Source organism: Nothobranchius furzeri, chromosome 10 (assembly GCF_043380555.1).
Source record: "Nothobranchius furzeri strain GRZ-AD chromosome 10, NfurGRZ-RIMD1, whole genome shotgun sequence".
NCBI lineage: Eukaryota > Metazoa > Chordata > Actinopteri > Cyprinodontiformes > Nothobranchiidae > Nothobranchius > Nothobranchius furzeri.
In genome coordinates, this window is record NC_091750.1 from 30,169,701 (window position 1) to 30,187,906 (window position 18,206).

Here is an 18,206-nt window from a genome sequence, read left to right on the forward strand (position 1 = left end):
CACACACACACACACACACATGCACATACAACTTTTCCAAGCACCGTGTCTACACAGGATGTAGACAATAAGGCGTGAGGTGGGGGTGCCAGCAGAGTTGCAAACATCTTAACCTGAAATCATTTACAAAAATGTTGACTTTTCCAGTCATCATATTTAAAATGACCTTCAGCAGTAAAATACTTCACATTTAACCAGGACGGTTCTTATTTAGCCAAAGGAGGACTGATTCTTTCTGATTTGAGGTTGTACGCGCTGGTACATTAGAAAACAGTCCCAACACACCGAGAGGTCAAATTTAAAGCTGCTATGGTAACTCGGAAAAACAAGCTAGCTTAAAATGTTAATTTCATGCCTCCTAACAACGTTCTGACATAGTTTAGCTAAAGATATACTGTGGAGAGTAAAAAACACAAAAAAATTAATCAAGTCTTTCTCTAGCATTTGTCTAAAAACCTCAGCCGATAACACGTCTTTGGACCAAACGCAACTATTGGACAATCCAACTGTTGGTCTCACAAAACCGCCACACTTTCCTGGGTCGTCCACTCATCACACACTCATGTTTAGCAACAGAACACCACTGGTGTGAGAGGTTCTCCGCTCAATAATATCAGAAAAAGAGAAACAGCCGGCTGCTACCGCTTCTGCTTTGGGACGAACTACCAGAGGCCCAAAAACAAAAACTCCATTTCAAGTCACGGACAATAAAAGGGGGTGTTTAGCGCTATCTCGTTTCCTCCGGCTTCGCGTGTTTCCAGTTGTGTCAGAAGCGTCCCTGGGAAGATACCCAAGGGAGGGGTGAGTGCTCCGTGACCTAGCTTGTTCTGTACATTTGCTATTGCCGCTTTAGAAAAATCTAATTAAAAAGTACATGAAATAACTTTCAATAATTCACATTAATAATGTTTTACTAAATAGAAAAAATATACACAATCAGTAATCAAAAACAACTACAATTATACAAATATACTATTTTTTTCTCAAATTCTCTAAAATGAGGTTTTAAAACATCAAAAACCCAAATAAAAAGCTTATTCATGACATTATTTCCTAATGAAATGTCATTATAAATATAATAAATTGAAAATACACTTTTTTTATTAGATGTTTGTACGTGAACTCCTCAGAACAGGCTAATTTACCCTCATGGCATCAGTCCTGAAGAGTGGGTGGGGCCTCTTTGTTAAACTCTTTGTGTTTCCTTCGACACAAAACACGCAGAGCTGCGCACAATGAATGGTAATGTAGAATAAATTAATATGATTAATATTTCTATTTTCATTTTTCATCGTTTTGATGATGAAATCTTCCAGACAACCAAGAGAAAATCTAACAAAGAAAAAAAACATGTTTCAATTTTTTCTGCAAGGCATAAAATCAAATTCTTATCCTTAATTTTCATTAACTGCGTAATTGACCATAAAATTAAACAGTTACTGTAGTTTCTTATGCTTCACATTTTTCCTGACATGAATAAACATCCTAATATTCATTATTTTATTTTATTTCTTTTAAAATATCTTTAGATTATAATGAAATAAATCATTCTTAATGTTTCAATCCCCCTCATTTTAAACAGACGGCTGTGGGAACCGAACAGAAACACGTGTCCCACTGTAGATAACGCACCTCCCACATTTAATCACCTCAAACTCCATGTGGGGAGTCCATCTTTGTCTCACTCCTGGTTTTATTTGAAAGTGCCGCGGTGATCTGGTTTTTATAATTTAGCCCTCATCTTCCCTTCCTTCAGTAAAACGGTGGATTATTGCCAGATTAAGGGAGTGCCTTTTTCTTTATCCACGGCTAAGCCTGCACAGCATGCAGCTCAGAGGTAATGAAGCTCTCTGTGATCCATGCCTGGATGAATCTAAAAATTCCCAGAGCACCGCTGTATTTTAAAGGAAATGAGATTTCCTCTGAAAGGCTCCGTTGGACCCGTGTTTTCTATTTTAAAACAGACATAAACTGTTACTGATGGTGCGCTTCACCATATTTCGAGGAAGCTTTGGCTCTTCAGAGACACGGGAATTTCACTTTCATCAACAAAACAAGCTGAAATGAGACCATAATACACCTCGAACAAAGAGAGAAGCACACGTCTGGCAGAATTTACCTTCGTGTTTGTGTTAGCGGCTAAAATAAAGCATCTCTTGTCAGACTGATCAACTACACTGCAAAAAAAGATTTTCAATTAAGTTTAAAAAGCCTTGTTTTAGACATTATGCAGTGGTGCGTCCAGGCCCCTTGAAATGGGGCACATGCATGGGCTGGGGGGGGGGGGGGGGGGGGGGGGGGCTCACAAAGTCATTTTCTTTTTTGCATTTGTGTTCCACTTTCTGCCACATCCATTCTTCTTCTTCTTCTTCTTCTTCTTCTTCTTCTTCTTCTTCTTCTTTAAATACTAATTAGGTCAATATGAAAAGATAATGATAATGTTAAAAGGTGCCACCTAGTGGTTTGGAGTTTATAAGCCAAGCATTTCGTGGACAATGGTAAGTCACTTTAAACAGAACTCTGTGGGGTGCCACCTGCGGTGGCTGTACTACCCCCGGCCACTCCCTGGACACGCCCCTGATATTATCTTATTTTTAGTCTAAAACAAAAACACTTTCTTTTTTTCTACTCAAAATAAGGTACACATTCTTAAACACAACCACATTTTCTTGTTTTGAGTAAAAGACATTTATACTCGTGACTTAATTTTCTATTTTATCACTGCTATTGTTTTTCTGATGTTTTTATTGGTTAGAGGTATTTGCCCTGATCTTTATCATGTTGTACAGCACTTTGTGATTTATATCTGTGAAAGGCGCTCTATAAATACACTTTTACTTACTTACTTACATTTGCCAGTGGGGTTTGCAAAAGTCTGCTTAGATAGTATTTTTAATAGATTTAACACATCTGTTGCTAGTTTTAAACTTTCTAGCCAGACAAGTTTCATACCCCACGGACATATTTTTTGGCTCAAAATAAGAAATTTTGATCATATTTATGAATATTTATCTTATTGAAGTTGTGCTGTTTTTGCACATAAGAACATTTTTTAGACTAAAAATAAGAGAAAGTGACTAAAAACAAGGTTTATTTGACCTTGTTATTATTACATTACCTAAAAGTACTTTTAATGAAACTTTAAGCGTCAGCCAAGAGTCTAACGTCCTCATCTGAGTGATGTGGATGTTGCCGTCTGCTGCTGAACGATAGGAGCTACTGAGTGATCTGTTGCAGACGCTGAATGACCCCAGTCTCCTTAACTAAACCTCTGACCGGATGTGTCCTTTGCTTCCTTTTTATCAGCCTCATTCAGGGGGGTGTTGATGTGAGCCGGAGGCGCAAAGGTGACTAAACTCATCAACCTGGATGACCAGGCACTCCCTCCCTGTGAGGTGCAAACGGAACTCTTTCACCATTCCACAATTGTTTGTTTGGCTTAGATTTGCAAATGCATCCTCATTGTGGCGATTAAACCCGACAAACCTCAGCTTTAACTAGTGATCAGCGTGCGTTGGCTGTGCACGGTGCCTGAGATTTAAGCTCGGCACAAAAACAACAACAAACATAGTTGCATCAGCTAAAAACAAGGAGTCAGAGAAACTATGTGATCTAAGGAGGATGGATTCTGATCACTAGGGAACTAAATGACGTGCACATTGTGCCCATATTTCCTCCTCCTCCCTTAATGTTTGTGAACTTAAGGGAGTAGAAGCTCACATGGAGCCTTTAAACGCAACATTTCAAAAGAATTAAAAGAGAGGCCAGTCGCACCACAGCTAAGAGGCTGTCTGGAGTCAGCATTAAGACAAAATCATCCGTCAAGTTTACATCCAGAAAAGCTTCGACGTATGCTTTTAGTGGAAGAGATTATCCGGCCAAACAACGATGAGGTGAGTCGTTCTGTTCATTCATCTACAGCAAAAGGCAAATGAAGAATAAAGCAGTCAGGGGTAGGTGATGCGTTCCAGAACGATCCTTCTGTCCGTCAGGCTGCTTTTATCAAACTCGGAGTATTTCATGAGTGTTTTCTGACATTTTTGTTTAACATGTTGTTGGTTTTTAGCTTTAGCCGAGAAGGTACAACTGTTATTTACAGATTTGGATGTTGATGGCTTTGATCCGCGTGTGACCCCCTAAAAGGAAGTTGTTCCTACTTGTTTCATCTCTTTTATTCGTGTGTGCAAACACGACCAACTCTGTGCTGTTAGGACGTTTCTTCAGGATTGTTGCACGTCTTTGGGTCACTTATTGTGAAATGCTACTGAAACCTGACAGCACATTCAGTTTGTTTTATAAAAATGACCCCAGCTTTGATCATGTTTTCCAAATACATCTGTTCATAAATGATTGAGTAAAAAAGGCAAAAAATAAAGGTTTATTTTTGCTAAAATACATAAAGCAGTTGTGTTTATTCACGTCCTGCACTTTATTTAGTCTTCTGTCATTTTTTTAATTTGTTAAATTGCATTTTAGTAAATCTCGGTTTGAGTTTGGACAGCAGACCTGAGCTTAAATCTAAAAGTGTTGCAGTTAATATTTAAATATTTGAATTGAAAATGAAATAAATCTGGGTTGTAGTGGATACAGACATGAAGGCAGCAGGAGGTGGAGCGGGTTGGCGGTGTTGCAGGATCGATCTCAGCTCCTGGCAAAGAGTGCTGCTGTTGTGTCCTTGGGCAAGGGCAGCTGTAGCCACAATGTAGCGCATCATCACCAGCTGTGAATGTGTGAATGGCTGATTCAGGTTCTGGGACTGGTGCCAGATTAAACACAGGCCATTTTCCATAAAACACTTCCCACCTAATTACAGAGCTTAGACACTGATGTTAGGTCAGTGAGTCAGGTCTGATGGCTCACAGGAAACCATCAGAAGTATTTAGTTTCGATATCCGAGTGCTCCGGTTTGCAGGGATTTTCTACATTTTAAATAATCCAAAACTTTATTTTGGCTCTTTGAAAATAGTTTTGGGGAAAAGAAAACTGAGGCAGAACAGGGACGGAAGGACGGCCAAACTCGGACCTCAGACAGAGTTGATTGAATCAAAAATACATCAAATCCAAACATTTAAAAAAGCAGAATTCTGAAATGATTCAAACGATCAGATAGTTCTTGGTTTTGTGTCGGAACCAGTCTGGGGGTGGTGAGCAGGACTTGTTGGGGTGTGACTCCTGAACCCCTGAGGTCCTCTAAAGCCCAGCTCCGTCCCTGTGGAGCTTCAGCCCAGCTCCTGTGGGCGAGGACGCGTCTCGCCTCTCCCTGGCCTCCAGTAACACGCCCGTTTGGCCGGAGACAGTCCCCTAGGTGTCTCACTTTCTCTCTGCTCGGACTGGAGCGCCGCGGCGGCCGCCCGCCCGCCTGCTGCTCGTCTGGCTGCGTTGACGTCAGCGGCGTGTTGATTCGCTAAGGCGAGAGAAGAAAGGAGTTAGTGCGTGTTGAGAGAGCGGGTACTGCGAACTGCCTTACTATGCTGTAGCCCCAGTCCCCCGCGCGCCACACGGACTCCAAACCTGCAACTTAGGTGAGTACCGACACCGGACACGCGGCTGCCGCTTCCCGGAGACAAGTGCCGGGCTCGCTCCTGCGCGCGCGTGTGCTTCATTTAGCGGACTTTCATTCACCATATGGATGTTTTGGGTGCGTTTGTTGCGCTCGTCCTCGGCTGACCTTCCGGTTTCATGTGCGTTTTCGTGCTGAAGTTACCAGCGACTTGGCAGTGGGTCGCGCGCGCCTGAGCGAGTCCCGGCTGAAAACAAGTGTTTACCTGATTGCGCTGCAAGGTGTTAAAGTTTGCATTAACGCACGGCAGCCTATTGCGGAGGCGCTAGGGTTGACGTAAGCCCCCTCCTCGCGCTCCTGTCTGGTTAGTATTCTGGAGAGCGGCGAGAGGACGTGAGGTCTGGCTGTGTTCACCGGGAGCCAGGCGGCTCGTGACGCCGCGCTGCGTGTCCCTTCCACGGACCGATGGCAGCGGTAAAGCGCGCGTGACGTCCCATTCCTATCCCCTCTTATTAATCCGCGGTGTGACATCACGGCGGCTCGAGACAGTTGCACCAAACCAGCGTGACTGCGCTGTCAGAGCGGGATTGACTGACAGCTAACTACATGTTTGATTAGTTCCCAATAATCGAGCTGCACGCGCCGCGCGCGCGCGCGCTGGTAACTGATTCAAATGGATTTGTTATCGAATGTGTCTGATCCTCCTCTTCCCCTTTCACTCCTTCACATCCTCACCGAGATGTGGAGCTGCCACCTGCACGCAGATCGGACCGGAACCAGGCTCGCGTGCACGTTTATGACCACCACACCCCCCACCACCAGACCATAACAACGCTCCCGCGCCTGGGGTCCGTCCGTGCGGCTCTCGCGCTGGATTATTGAACGCTGTTTATTCTTGTTGTGGCTGCGGCTCGTCAGTGCGCGCGACGGCAGACAGCTCGTGATCAGATCGATTCCGATGCTTCTCTCTCTCTCTCTCTCTCTCTCTCTCTCTCTCTCTCTCTCTCTCTCTCTCTCTCTCTGAAGTCTCTTTATTTGCTCGTTGTCCTCGCGGGACACCATCTCCACCGGCTTAATGTACTTAATGTAGTCTGCTGATTTGCGTAATGCTCGTGTAGAATGGGTCTGCAGCGGCTGGCCCAACATCCGCGCGCTGTCTAGACGCTCCTCTCTATTAATGGAGAGCAGACACAAGTGCCTGAATGGGAAGTTTGGGCTGCTCCGATGCGCGCAACAAGCACCGATCACGTTCAGGGACACAAACATTACTGATGATAATGTGGTGCTGGAGGCGTGAAGGGGCTGATCTCGGTTAGATGGGGACCTGTGGGCTCATCATTAGTGGTTTTTATTTATTTGGTTAGCCTGATGCTTTTTCTAATCTAAACTCGCAGCTCTGAGTAGAAAATGACAGGTTTGTAGTCATTTTTCTCCCAAGTTTTTATGTTTCAAGCAATAATTCAACTTATATATTTTATTTTTCTGCATATTTTATGATACTCTCATCATGACATTAAGCACTTGTAAAATCCTGCTCTAAAGTGTTAAAGTTAAAGATGAAATACACCGATTCTGATTTCTAAGGCTGATACCTTGATGATTTTATCTGATGATACTCATTTTTTTTCTCCAAACCAACTGAGACCCAGTCACTTTTTAAGATGGACCCGGTCATAAACCTGATTACGTCCATGGTCTCCTGCGCCAGAGCGAGGAAACAAGAAAAATGACAGAATTTCCATGTAAACTGCAGTCAGCTTTAAAACGCTGAGGATGCATTTGCACGTTTCTTTTTTGACTAAAAACTGCTGAAAAGTTTCTGTCATTGCTCATGAAGCTGACTGAATCAGTGAGTTCACCCAGAATGTGGGTCAGTTGAGGTGGTTAACCAGCATTCATGCTTTCGTCCTCCGGTGGGGCAGACCATTAAACCAGACTAAACCAGAAGCAGCCAGAGGCGTCTATGTTTTACGTCCACGTTCTGCTAATTCAGTCTGAACCTGTCCTGGTTTATCTGGCGCGGGTCAGACGCGCTCCAGTAATGAGGTGGAGCAACACGTTGCCCTGTTAACGTGAATAATGAAATCACCAGCAGCCACAGAGATGTTCATTCATTTGAGATTTCAGCGGCTGAGAGCCGAGCGGAGCGTTTAAGTGCAGCAGTGCTTTTTGCCTCATCCTGCTTTTCTCTTCCACCCCTGTCTGGCCGCTGCTCTCTGCTCCCGTCTGTGATGGGAATACTGAGTAAGATGCTATTTAATGTTGGGAAGGCTGCTGACGGTCCCTGCGAGCCAAGCAGCAGTGAAAGCCCACAATGCTCCCTTGTTTAACTGCACGTCCCCGTCAGATAAGCAAACGAAGACATCTTTTAACGTAACATATGTCAGGTTGATTGGTATGCAGGATGAGCCTGTTGGACAGCTAACAAATCGTCTCCCTTCAGAAAATACTGTCAATACTCGGCGCTGGTCTCCAGAACAATGCCGCTGCACAGATTGTTTACCAGCCCTGCAGGATATTTGCAATTTGAGACTCCAGCGGCTTCCCGTTTTTCCCGTTTACATAATAAACCGGATCCTTTCATGGTTAAATAAATACACATATTCTATAACCGGTAATTGAGCTGATGGTTCTGCAAATATGACAAATTGGCAACACTTGTTGACTTTAAACACGAATGGTTTTCCTTTAAATAGACATTTTTTGTGTCGTGATTATTTTCTGCTTTTCTGGTCAGGTTTCAACTTGTTTACACGGCTAAAGACTCTCCTGAGCGGGGACAGCAAGCCTCATGAGTCGGCCTCGTGGACTGCATCGACATCATGGATTTAACTAGAATGGGTATGATCCAGCTCCAGAACCCCAACCATCCCACTGCCCTGCTGCAGAAGGCCAACCAGATGCGTCTGGCCGGGACTCTGTGTGACGTCGTCATCATGGTCGACAGCCAGGAGTTCCACGCTCACCGGACCGTGCTAGCCTGCACCAGCAAAATGTTTGAAATCCTCTTCCACCGCAGCAGCCAGCATTACACCCTGGACTTTCTTTCGCCAAAGACTTTCCAGCAGATTTTGGAGTATGCCTACACGGCCACGCTCCAGGCCAAGGTGGAGGACTTGGATGACCTGCTGTATGCAGCAGAGATCTTAGAGATTGAGTACTTAGAAGAACAATGCCTCAAAATCCTGGAAACCATCCAGTCCTCAGATGAGAATGATGTGGAGGTCAGTGCTAACGATGGCAGCACAGAGGAGGATGAGGAGCGCAAAGGCCAAAATGGAGCCAAACTCTCCAAGAAGCATTCCATGGAGAGTCACTATCTGCCAGGTGCCCAACACGTCTCCAACATGACGGGTATCGTTGACCAGAGCCCGTCCGTATCCACTTCCTTCCATGTCTCCAACCTGAGTCCCACCAAGGCTGCTGTGGACAGTCTGATGAGCATCGGTCAGTCTCTGCTGCAGCAGGGCTTCGGCGGGGAGCAGCTCATCCACGGCAGCTCCCACCACCTCATGACTGAAATCAAGACTGAAACAATGCAGGTGGACGTGGGTGGCAACGGCCACGAAAGCCCTCAAAACATGGAGTCTAGTGCCTCCAGCAACGGAGAGCGGAGCGGGGAGGACAGAAACCGCGACGGTCCAGGCACGCCCACCAGGAGCAGCGTGATCACCAGTGCTCGGGAGCTGCACTACGTCCGTGACGAGGCCATGGGCGACCAGCAAGCTGAAGTGAGCCAGATGGGGCTGGAAGCGATGGCAGGGATGACAGAAAAACACCTGGCCTCGTTGTATTCCCTACCCGTCAATCATAAATCAGATGCCATGATGTCCATGCCAGTATCGATGGCCTCTGCCCTCCCCATGTCCCCGGCCCTAGCCATGTCCATGGACTTTAGCACCTATGGGGGTCTCCTGCCTCAGAGTTTCATTCAGAGAGAATTCTTCAGCAAGCTGGGGGAGCTGGCAGTGGGCATGAAGCCAGATGGCAGGAACCAGCATGAACGGTGCAACGTTTGTGGTGCAGAGCTACCTGATAATGAAGCTGTGGAGCAGCACAGGTAAGCCACCTCCAGAGTCCGTTTCCTAGCTGGTTTCTCTTTCAGATGTAGTCAACATGATGCCAGCGACTGACTTCCTGTTGACATGATTTACTGAATTTAGTGGAAGTAGCTTAGAAAAAGTTAGCCTTATTTGTGATGATGTCACTCGTTTGATGCCCGCCTCTTTGACGGCTAACTAAGTTACCGCTCCACGTATCTAACGAGCTCCGTCTGAACACTCGGTGCTCCTCTACAGCCACGCACGCGGCCGTGTGGCGCGGCTGACAGCTCCGTTCCAGCAGAGTCACTCCTCCAGTAACCGGCCCGGGTGACTGCCGAAGCACTGCTGTCTCAACATTGTCCGAGACCATTAGTCACACCTTCCAGTGTGTGGGCAGCGTCTTCACACACACTTAGCAATGTGTAACCCCCTCATCCAGGGCTCGACGCCCTCCCCCTCTCCCAGAACCACACAGGGGGGCATTTATGTGCTTAATAACTGGACTAGATGGTCTGCTCAGGAAATGAGAGCTGAACCCGGGCCCTGAGACCGAAGCGTGGTAATGCAGTTTTAATCAGCTGGTTTCAGCTGATTCACATCAGTAGTACGTGTTGGAAAACCGATGATCTGTTGTAGATGTGGCTAAATCAGCCGGAGTTCTTGCTCTCCATACGGCGAAGCTGCATCACTTATCCTGTGGATTTTGCCCCGTCTGGCTGTTTGTTTTGTGTTTTGTTTTGTTTCTCAAACCAAGGCCTGCTTCTTACCTTCAAGGCCACATTCTCACGCTGTAATGTTTGCTTAAATCAATAGGAATGCACTCTGGCTAAAGTTCACATGAGGATTTTAAACTCCACTGAACCTCTGGCAGTCTCACCATTCTGGAGGCCCGCGTCTCGGTTTACAGCTGGACCGGCTCGGTCCCGGCCCGGTCCCGGCTCGGTCCCGGCTCGCCTGTGTTCAGCGTTGTTTTGAGGGAAACCTGAATGCTACAGGAGAGCTTTTACTCGTGAGAGAGGTGTCCTTGTTCGCAGCAGAGCCGTGTCGTGTTTCTACACCGCGATGAAGCCCGTTACTTTGTGGCGTTGGCACTTTACTCCTGAGCGTGCTACGTCTGCGTGGCCTTCAGAAAAAGTGCCCGTTGTTCATTGTGTAAACAGAGATCGATGCGGTGTTGTTTTAGGAGGAAAAGGTGAATTCTGAGTTGCTTTCAATCAATTATCTGGATGCACAACGGTTTAAAACGACACCGTGGTCTTCATGTGGGAGAGGAGCTGCCTTAGTCTGGCGTGTGAAACGGTTGCCTGTGTTTCAAGAGGAATTTCATCAATTCACTCAAGCTGGGAAATCTTGTATCAAAGGAGATTTCCAAACGGTTTCATGCATTGATCTTCCCGCGTTGCCCCACAGCATACTAATGGCTTAATTTAGACCGGCTGATACACCGACACGACACTGTTTAATATTGCATGCGCTGTCCTGACAGCCTCCTGAAGTGTAGAAATCAAACATTGCATCATCCGCAGTCAGCTTTGCCGTCTGCAAATGAAAGCTCTGCTGTGCTAGTCAGAGATGCTCGATAATTCAAACGCTCATCATGTCCTCACAAATTCCTCTGCGGGTCATCCGATAGCATATCAACTCAATACTTTTCCTTTTTTCCGCCTGCATACGTCCCGTCAGGCTGCTCGCTCTTCTGATGTGCATTCATGAAGGTTTATTTCAGACAAGTGGAGTTGTGTTGCGTCTGACTAATTACACATCAGCCCTTCTCAGCCTCTGCGTCAGGGTCAGCTCTGCTCCGGCAACAAGCACATAAAAAGTTGGCAGAGTTCAAACTAGTGCGGGCAGGTCAAGTCAAACACGAGTGTAATTGTTTCCAGATGTGGCACAGGTCACTGTTTTGAGGTGTGTGTGTGTGCGTGTGTGTGTGTGTGTGTGTGTGTGTGTGTGTGTGTGTGTGTGTGTGTGTGTGTGTGTGTGTGCGTGCGCTTCAGTGTTGCAATGAATGCACCAGAAAATGCCCATTTCCTGTCTAAATCTGCCCCTCCATTCCTCTGGGTTCTGGGTTGTGTCATAACAAACACCACACCCATCTCACACGCTGGCTCTGTTGTGTCAGACGCTGCTCACGGGCGTCCAGGTCTAAGTTTTACCTAAGAGCAAGTCACCCCCTACCAGAGCATTGCTCCACTCCCACTTCCTGTTTGAAAAATGCAACAAATGCTGTTGCCTGGCAGACCGAGGGGGCGGAGCCGCTAACAAACACACACAAACATGCACACACAGACATTGTGACATCATATGGTACCCGCTAACGTTCTAGGGTACCTCTTAGCCAATAGCGATGGCAGATTTAAATTCAACTGCAGTGCAGAGTTTTTACCTGACGACGGCACAACACTGACAGTTTTAGGCAGAACAATACATTTGAACCAAAATGCACTAAAGTGCAAAACTATTGACTACACGCGTCTGCAGCACGATTACACACACATTTATTTAGTTTATCAGAAAAATAAGTTGATTTGGGGGTGACTTGCTCTTTAAAGACAAAATTCTGCTCTTTCACGCCTGACTTTTAACGTTAGATGATCACAAGTGGAGAGAGGATTGAACCTTTAGTCAAATCCTAAACCATGTATGATCCTCTGCAACATTGCGAGACCTTGCATTATCCACTAGCACGCCGCACGTGTAATGGGAATGTCTGTCGGATGCTATAGCTGGGTTTCCACTCTGAGTTCTGGGAAATTTGTGGGAGAGGGGAAGGCTCGGTTCTCTAAGTCGTTGTGTCTCCATCTGAAGCCAGCTAATTCAGGACTTTAAGACATCAGCACATCGTGACCATTTCAGCATTGGGCGACGTTACTGGTCAGCCTTAAAAGGCAGTTCAAAGTTGTTGTTTTTTTAAAGCGCTGTATTTTAATCCATTTGGGGGATGGGGAGAGCGGCTGTGTGATGTAAAATGCAGCGATCAATGATCATGAGATAACAGGACACCGTGAATTATGGCGCTGTGGGCGGAACTTTCCACCACATTTTCTTGACTTAGTTCAGAAACTACAATTTTAAAGCAGCATGAATGTTGCTTATCTTCTTTTGCCACCATTCTCCTTTCCATTCCGGTTGTTTGGCAACGTCTGCTGATCTATTTACCCCCAGAGTTACAACCAGTCAGCGTGACCTGGCCACTAGTACCGCCCCGCGACTCCACCGGGTCTTTTCCGAGTACAGACCCAAGTTTAGGTACGCAGTTCCTTCCTGAAACGGACCATAAAACCGTCCTTTAGGGACGTGCTGGTGAAATGGAGATGCATACAAACTGCAAAGGTCCGGTAAAATAATCCAGAAGCTTCGATGGTGGGAATGAGCTTTACGATGTGAAATGTTGTCCTATATCTGTAAAACTGACCAGTTGTAGCCATTTTGCTTTGGTTAAGATTCCCGGTGGTAGATCTATGTGTGATAAATACAGGAGTTTTAATTAAATATGTCTAATAGTCCACAGCAGTTTTTGGCTGCGTGTGACATTCATGGTGTAGAACTTGCTGTTGTGGTTGGAAACGCTCTACAGGCACGACCGTACCAACGTTTAGCTCAAGGCTAAGATTAGCTGGAGCAGCAATGTGGGATTAGATTGGCCCCGAAGGTTAATCAGTTCAAGATCTCCATCCGTTGTTTACTTTCTGGAAGTTTTATTAAACTTTGTTGGGTGATTCATGAAGAAACACAGACGGACGAAAACATTCACCTTTCACATTTCAGCAGAAATGAACCTCCTGCTTGTTTTTACATTATTTCATCACTAGAGAGCTGCTGCTTCTCGTTTAAATAGAAGACCAGCCATGGATTGTTTTTGAGACTAAACCTTGGAGTTTCATCCTCACATGTATTTAGAGACTTAGTCACTCACAGCCAGGTGTAATGTTCAGAAACCTTTAAAGAATTGCACAAATGAAGGGTCTCACCATCGGACCACAACTTTTCCTTCCTCCTGCCCTCCAGCACGCCACCACATCACCGCCCCGCTGACAAGCCACAGATTTATTTCTTTAGGCGAGCTCAGATTGCTCATTGTCGGGGCTTCAGGCAGACGGGATTACTGCTATATTTTAGTAACCCTTGCACTGAGAGAGTAATCAACACTGGAAGGGCCGGGGCGATTATTGAGTAAAGAAATTCATGATGCAGGAGGTTAATTCTGCGGAGGTGGGGTAGGAAAAGGGAAAAACCGACCTCTGTTTGGCATTCCAGACACAGCAGCCGACTCACAGGAAGTAGCCTTGGGTTTATCTCTTTCACTTAATCGTCCATTCTCATGCAAATGCCTGGCCCTTGCTGTAGCGTACATCCCATGAGTGAAAAGAGACCGTCCAGCACATCGCCTTTAAACAAGCCGATAAGCATCAGTGATAAAGGACACTTCTACATGTCTGAGTTTTATTTAAGCAAACAGCAAATTCCTCGTCAGGTGTCTTTCCTCTGGGTTATAGCTGAAGGTGGCATCGAGGCGTCTGGTCGGGCGTGTGAGCGGTGGCAGTAATCACCTCTGCATTAACCGCCGACGCACGCACGCACGCACGCTTTCCACATGCCTTATCCCCCCCCCCGAAGCAGCAGCCAGCGCTCACTCCTCCATTTCCTCTTCTTTTGTGGCGAGGGGAACGCAGGGCGCTCTAATACCCCAGGCCCCAGGTGTTTAAACAGCCAGCCCAAGGCCCTTATCTGTGCATATCAGAGTGAGTCTGATAACCCCCGGCAATCTTTCTTAGTAAACCAAGAGCAGATTGAGCCCAGATAGAGGTTTGTTGCAGGTGATAAGGAAGTATATACACACGAGTATATATATAACCTGCACTCTGAAGGGAGGTCAGTAGGTATGGAGGTGGTTTCCTACCACACTGACCCTAGCAACCAGTAACTCCTGTTTCATGAACAACTGGTCAGTTGGGTTTGAGTGACCTCCTCAATGAAAGGAATGACTTCATCCAGCAAAAGATGCCATTCTGATGGACTAAGAGCACTTTAGATGTTTATTTGTATTTTTTTTTACCTCATAAGACTTGGGTTTATATATGTAAATGTCTGCATCTCACACCAAATTAGTAGATTTATTTGTTAATATTTTTTATTAATTATGATTCAGGACATTTCAGTAAATATTTATTTATTTCCAGTTAGTTAACATGTAGGTTCTTGAAACTATTATTTATTAAATGTATGTTTTTACAGCTATGAGGTGCGAATTTTCCCAGTTTTCTAGGTAAAGTTGGTCAGGTTACAGCTTATTTATTTATTTATTTTTATCAATATTCATCCATCAAAACTCCACAAATTTAGCCCAATTTTAGATTCTATGGTTTTGGACATAGTTTACCGTTTAACGTCAGAAACCAGAGTGAATATTTCTTTTTAAAACTTATAATCCATGAATATTTGTTTTCTAAAATTCTGGTGTTTTCTAAAGCCAATAAACCAGTTTTGTATAGAGAAGGATAATTTCTGTCTCTTATTATTAAGCAGCAGTAATGTCGATTAGACTCTTAAAGGGACAATGTGTAGTTTTTACCATTAATCTCTGGAAATATTCATCTAAATGTAGAAAATGAATGAAAGGATGCCCAGTTGTTGAAAAATTTTGGCAGTTTTGTAACATAAAACTATTTAAACTGTTCTAAAATACATGGGAGTGGGTCTAAGTCTCTGGGCGACGCCATTTTCCTTCTACAGGAGCCCGTGAGGACAAAATGCATTTACTGATCCGAGACAAACAGTTACAAAACTTTCACCATTCATGAACGTCGATTTACACATTTACCTCTTCACTTGTTACCAGTGATGAGAGGGAGTCTGATGTACTTGTCAGTTTGGGCCCCCGGGGGTTTTTGTCCCTAACGGCCCTCCATTGGTAAGGTCTCACTCCAACACAAAACTGCAGCTTGCTCTCCATGATTTATCACCAGGGAAGACCACTTCACTCTTGAACATTTCAATCAGTATGATGGTAAATCTGATTTAAAAACCTAGCAAACATGTCAAACGCATCATGTTTGTCGCAATTAGCAGCTAAAACTGCTTCAGAGTCAGAGTCGTTCTGCTCTTTTAGAGGTTTAATGATGTCCTGTTTTAGTTTATGTGTTCAGAAAACCCCTATAACTGGTGGGGCTGAGAGGTGTTTGTGCAGGATTCCTGTTTGTTGAGGGAATTCTTTGAGATTTTTCCTCCCTCCTCCTCTGAACCAATTAATTGGTCTGTTATATTTATTCTCTGAGAACAACGCATGTAATTAGAGAGCTGGAGGAGCAACAGGCTTGTGGTCCTAACCTGCAAAACTCAGAGCATTTCTGTGCTTCCTGAGAGCCGCTTGGCAACAAAGCATCCATTACAGCCGTGGATTACCCCCAATTTGAAATCACTCAGGGAGCTAAGTCTTCCTGGCTTGCACTCTGAGATACAGTACATGTTGGTGTAATAATCCAATCGCACACACACAAAAAAACCCTCACTCAACAAAAACACCTCTCCACAAGAAAAGAGACTACCTAAGCTGCAGACAGCAGCAGAGGGCTTTCTCTAGCCTAGCTGCCACATCGTCTTTCTCCTCCTCCTCCTCACACCGGCGCTTTCTCTGTCCTTATTGGCAGTGCGGCGCTTGTTTGCGCCCCTGAGGAACCTCCAATTTGACCGGGCCTGCGGTGATGGCCACAGCCGAGGCAGCTGCTGGCTGAGGCCCAATTATAGACGGGCTTTAAAAGGCTCTGGTTGAACCGTAAAGATTTACGCCGCCATCGCTCTGATCTCAGATCTGGGCTCTGTCCCTACTGCCAGGAGAGGGAGATGTATCGATTAAAGACTTAACACGGGGAGCTACATCATGTGAAATCAACTACACACACACGCACGCACGCACACACACGCACGCACGCACGCACACGCACGCACACGCACACACACACGTCTTAATACAGATCCAGCTTCTATTCTCGTGCAACTTGCGCTACCATCAGGTACAAAAGAAACACTGGAAGATGACAGGGAAAAGTAAAGAGAGGGATAGAAACTGGGAAAGTCTGATAAATCGAGCTAATATTTACTATTTATTTATATATTGGCATCAGCTGATCTATCTCTTTAGACTATTTAAAGTCAGGCACATCCATGGGCAGCCTGGTGATTCTTCCAAATTTTATTTACATGGAACAAAAGCTTAATAAATGCTCTAAAACGTTCCTGTCAACCGACAGTTTTTTTAATTAGCTGTTTGGATTCATTTATTGATTTATCTGATTAGCTTTGGTTAAATGTTTGATTTTCAACGGGTTCTTAGCAACTTTTTCACATTCCTACATCATTTTCTTGAGCCAGCATGTGCTAAAGTGACCCTTTACAGGGTTAATCAAAGCCCACCCAGCCCCATCGCCCTCTGTGCTCAGAATATTCCACTTGCAGCTTCAGCCTGGCGGGCCGCTCTGTTAGGACATACCTGGCGCTGCATTCTGCTTCCGGCACATTTCCTGCATGTTTTAGATCATAATCACCGCTGATTTGTTTCATTTAGAGATGCATCACTCCTGTAGACACTAATGAAGGCTGGAGAGATGTTCCAGCTGTTAGATTAGGTGTTGGAAAGAAGAACACACAGCGAGGAGATACGTTTTGGTTCTACAAATGGACACTAGGAGATCAGGGGCGCCTCCAGAACATTGTGATACGGGTGGCCAGATGGGGCCAAAGAAATCTTTGGGGTGGCACACCAAATTGGTCCTTGTGGTAACGCTGGGAGAGTTTAGCCTGTGGCGATGTACAGCATCGCTCCGTTATTCGTTTTTATTACAATAACAGCACGCATACAAAACATTTTACTTACAAACACAAACATTTCAGAAATATACATTTAAGTTATTTAAAATTTTATCCATAATTTCATTAAAAAATATATATTTTTAGGTTAATTCTCCTGTTACTGTGTTTAAAAAAACTGTGGAGATAAAAACTTTTTGAAAATGTTGAGCAGCAGAAACATAAGTATTATTTTAAATTCTGATTATTTTTATACTCATTAATTGTAATATTTTTATTTTGTTTTACAATTATATCTTTAATTTTATCAGAAGAATTTTATTGCCAGCGCTCCTTTCAGAGCGTAGGAACTTGATCAATTTATGGTTTGACTGAACATTAATATGATTTGTTAACACTGGCTTTTCCTTGTGGGGGGGGGGGGGGGGGGGGGGTCAGGAATAAGTTCCTCACGCTGATAACTAATAACTAACCGGTGCTAGTGCACTCTCCTACAGCACCTTGACACGACTCAATACGTATTATGCAACATTTTATGATCATCAATTTATTTGATGATCACTGTACTGGTTAGACTTACATGAGTTAAACCAAGGTCTATAGTCCTTGGGTCATAGACGATGAGCTATAAGTATACTGGTCTTTTTATTCTGGTAATCAGGAGTTATTTTAGTGATCATCTTGTTTCTTATTTTTGTCCTGATTGTGTCCTGAGCAGTTTTATGACTAAATAAAAACAAATAAAGTCAACATCATTTGAAAAATCGTCCTAAATAAAAGAGATCTCAATTTCAGTCACAATAATCGTGATTATTATTCTTGCCATAATGGAGCAGCCATACATCCATCCATCGTCTGAA

The 18,206-nt window shown here is 44.7% G+C and overlaps 2 protein-coding genes across 7 annotated transcripts in view; both read left to right on the forward strand.

The window, feature by feature from the left end:
- LOC129152526 (G2/M phase-specific E3 ubiquitin-protein ligase) overlaps window positions 1-3,482 on the forward strand; it is a 16,289-nt gene extending 12,807 nt beyond the window's left edge. For all 5 annotated transcript variants that reach the window (XM_054731111.2, XM_070555495.1, XM_054731112.2 and 2 more), the window contains one exon: window positions 3,307-3,482. In XM_054731111.2, coding sequence (XP_054587086.1) covers window positions 3,307-3,327 — 21 coding nt within the window. In that variant the 3' untranslated portion in view covers window positions 3,328-3,482. The remainder of the gene's footprint in view (window positions 1-3,306) is intronic.
- Window positions 3,483-5,389: 1,907 nt separating this feature from the next.
- zbtb16a (zinc finger and BTB domain containing 16a) overlaps window positions 5,390-18,206 on the forward strand; it is a 192,640-nt gene continuing 179,823 nt past the window's right edge. For both annotated transcript variants that reach the window (XM_015976186.3, XM_015976187.3), the window contains exons 1-2: window positions 5,390-5,522; window positions 8,238-9,560. In XM_015976186.3, coding sequence (XP_015831672.1) covers window positions 8,323-9,560 — 1,238 coding nt within the window. In that variant the 5' untranslated portion in view covers window positions 5,390-5,522; window positions 8,238-8,322. The remainder of the gene's footprint in view (window positions 5,523-8,237; window positions 9,561-18,206) is intronic.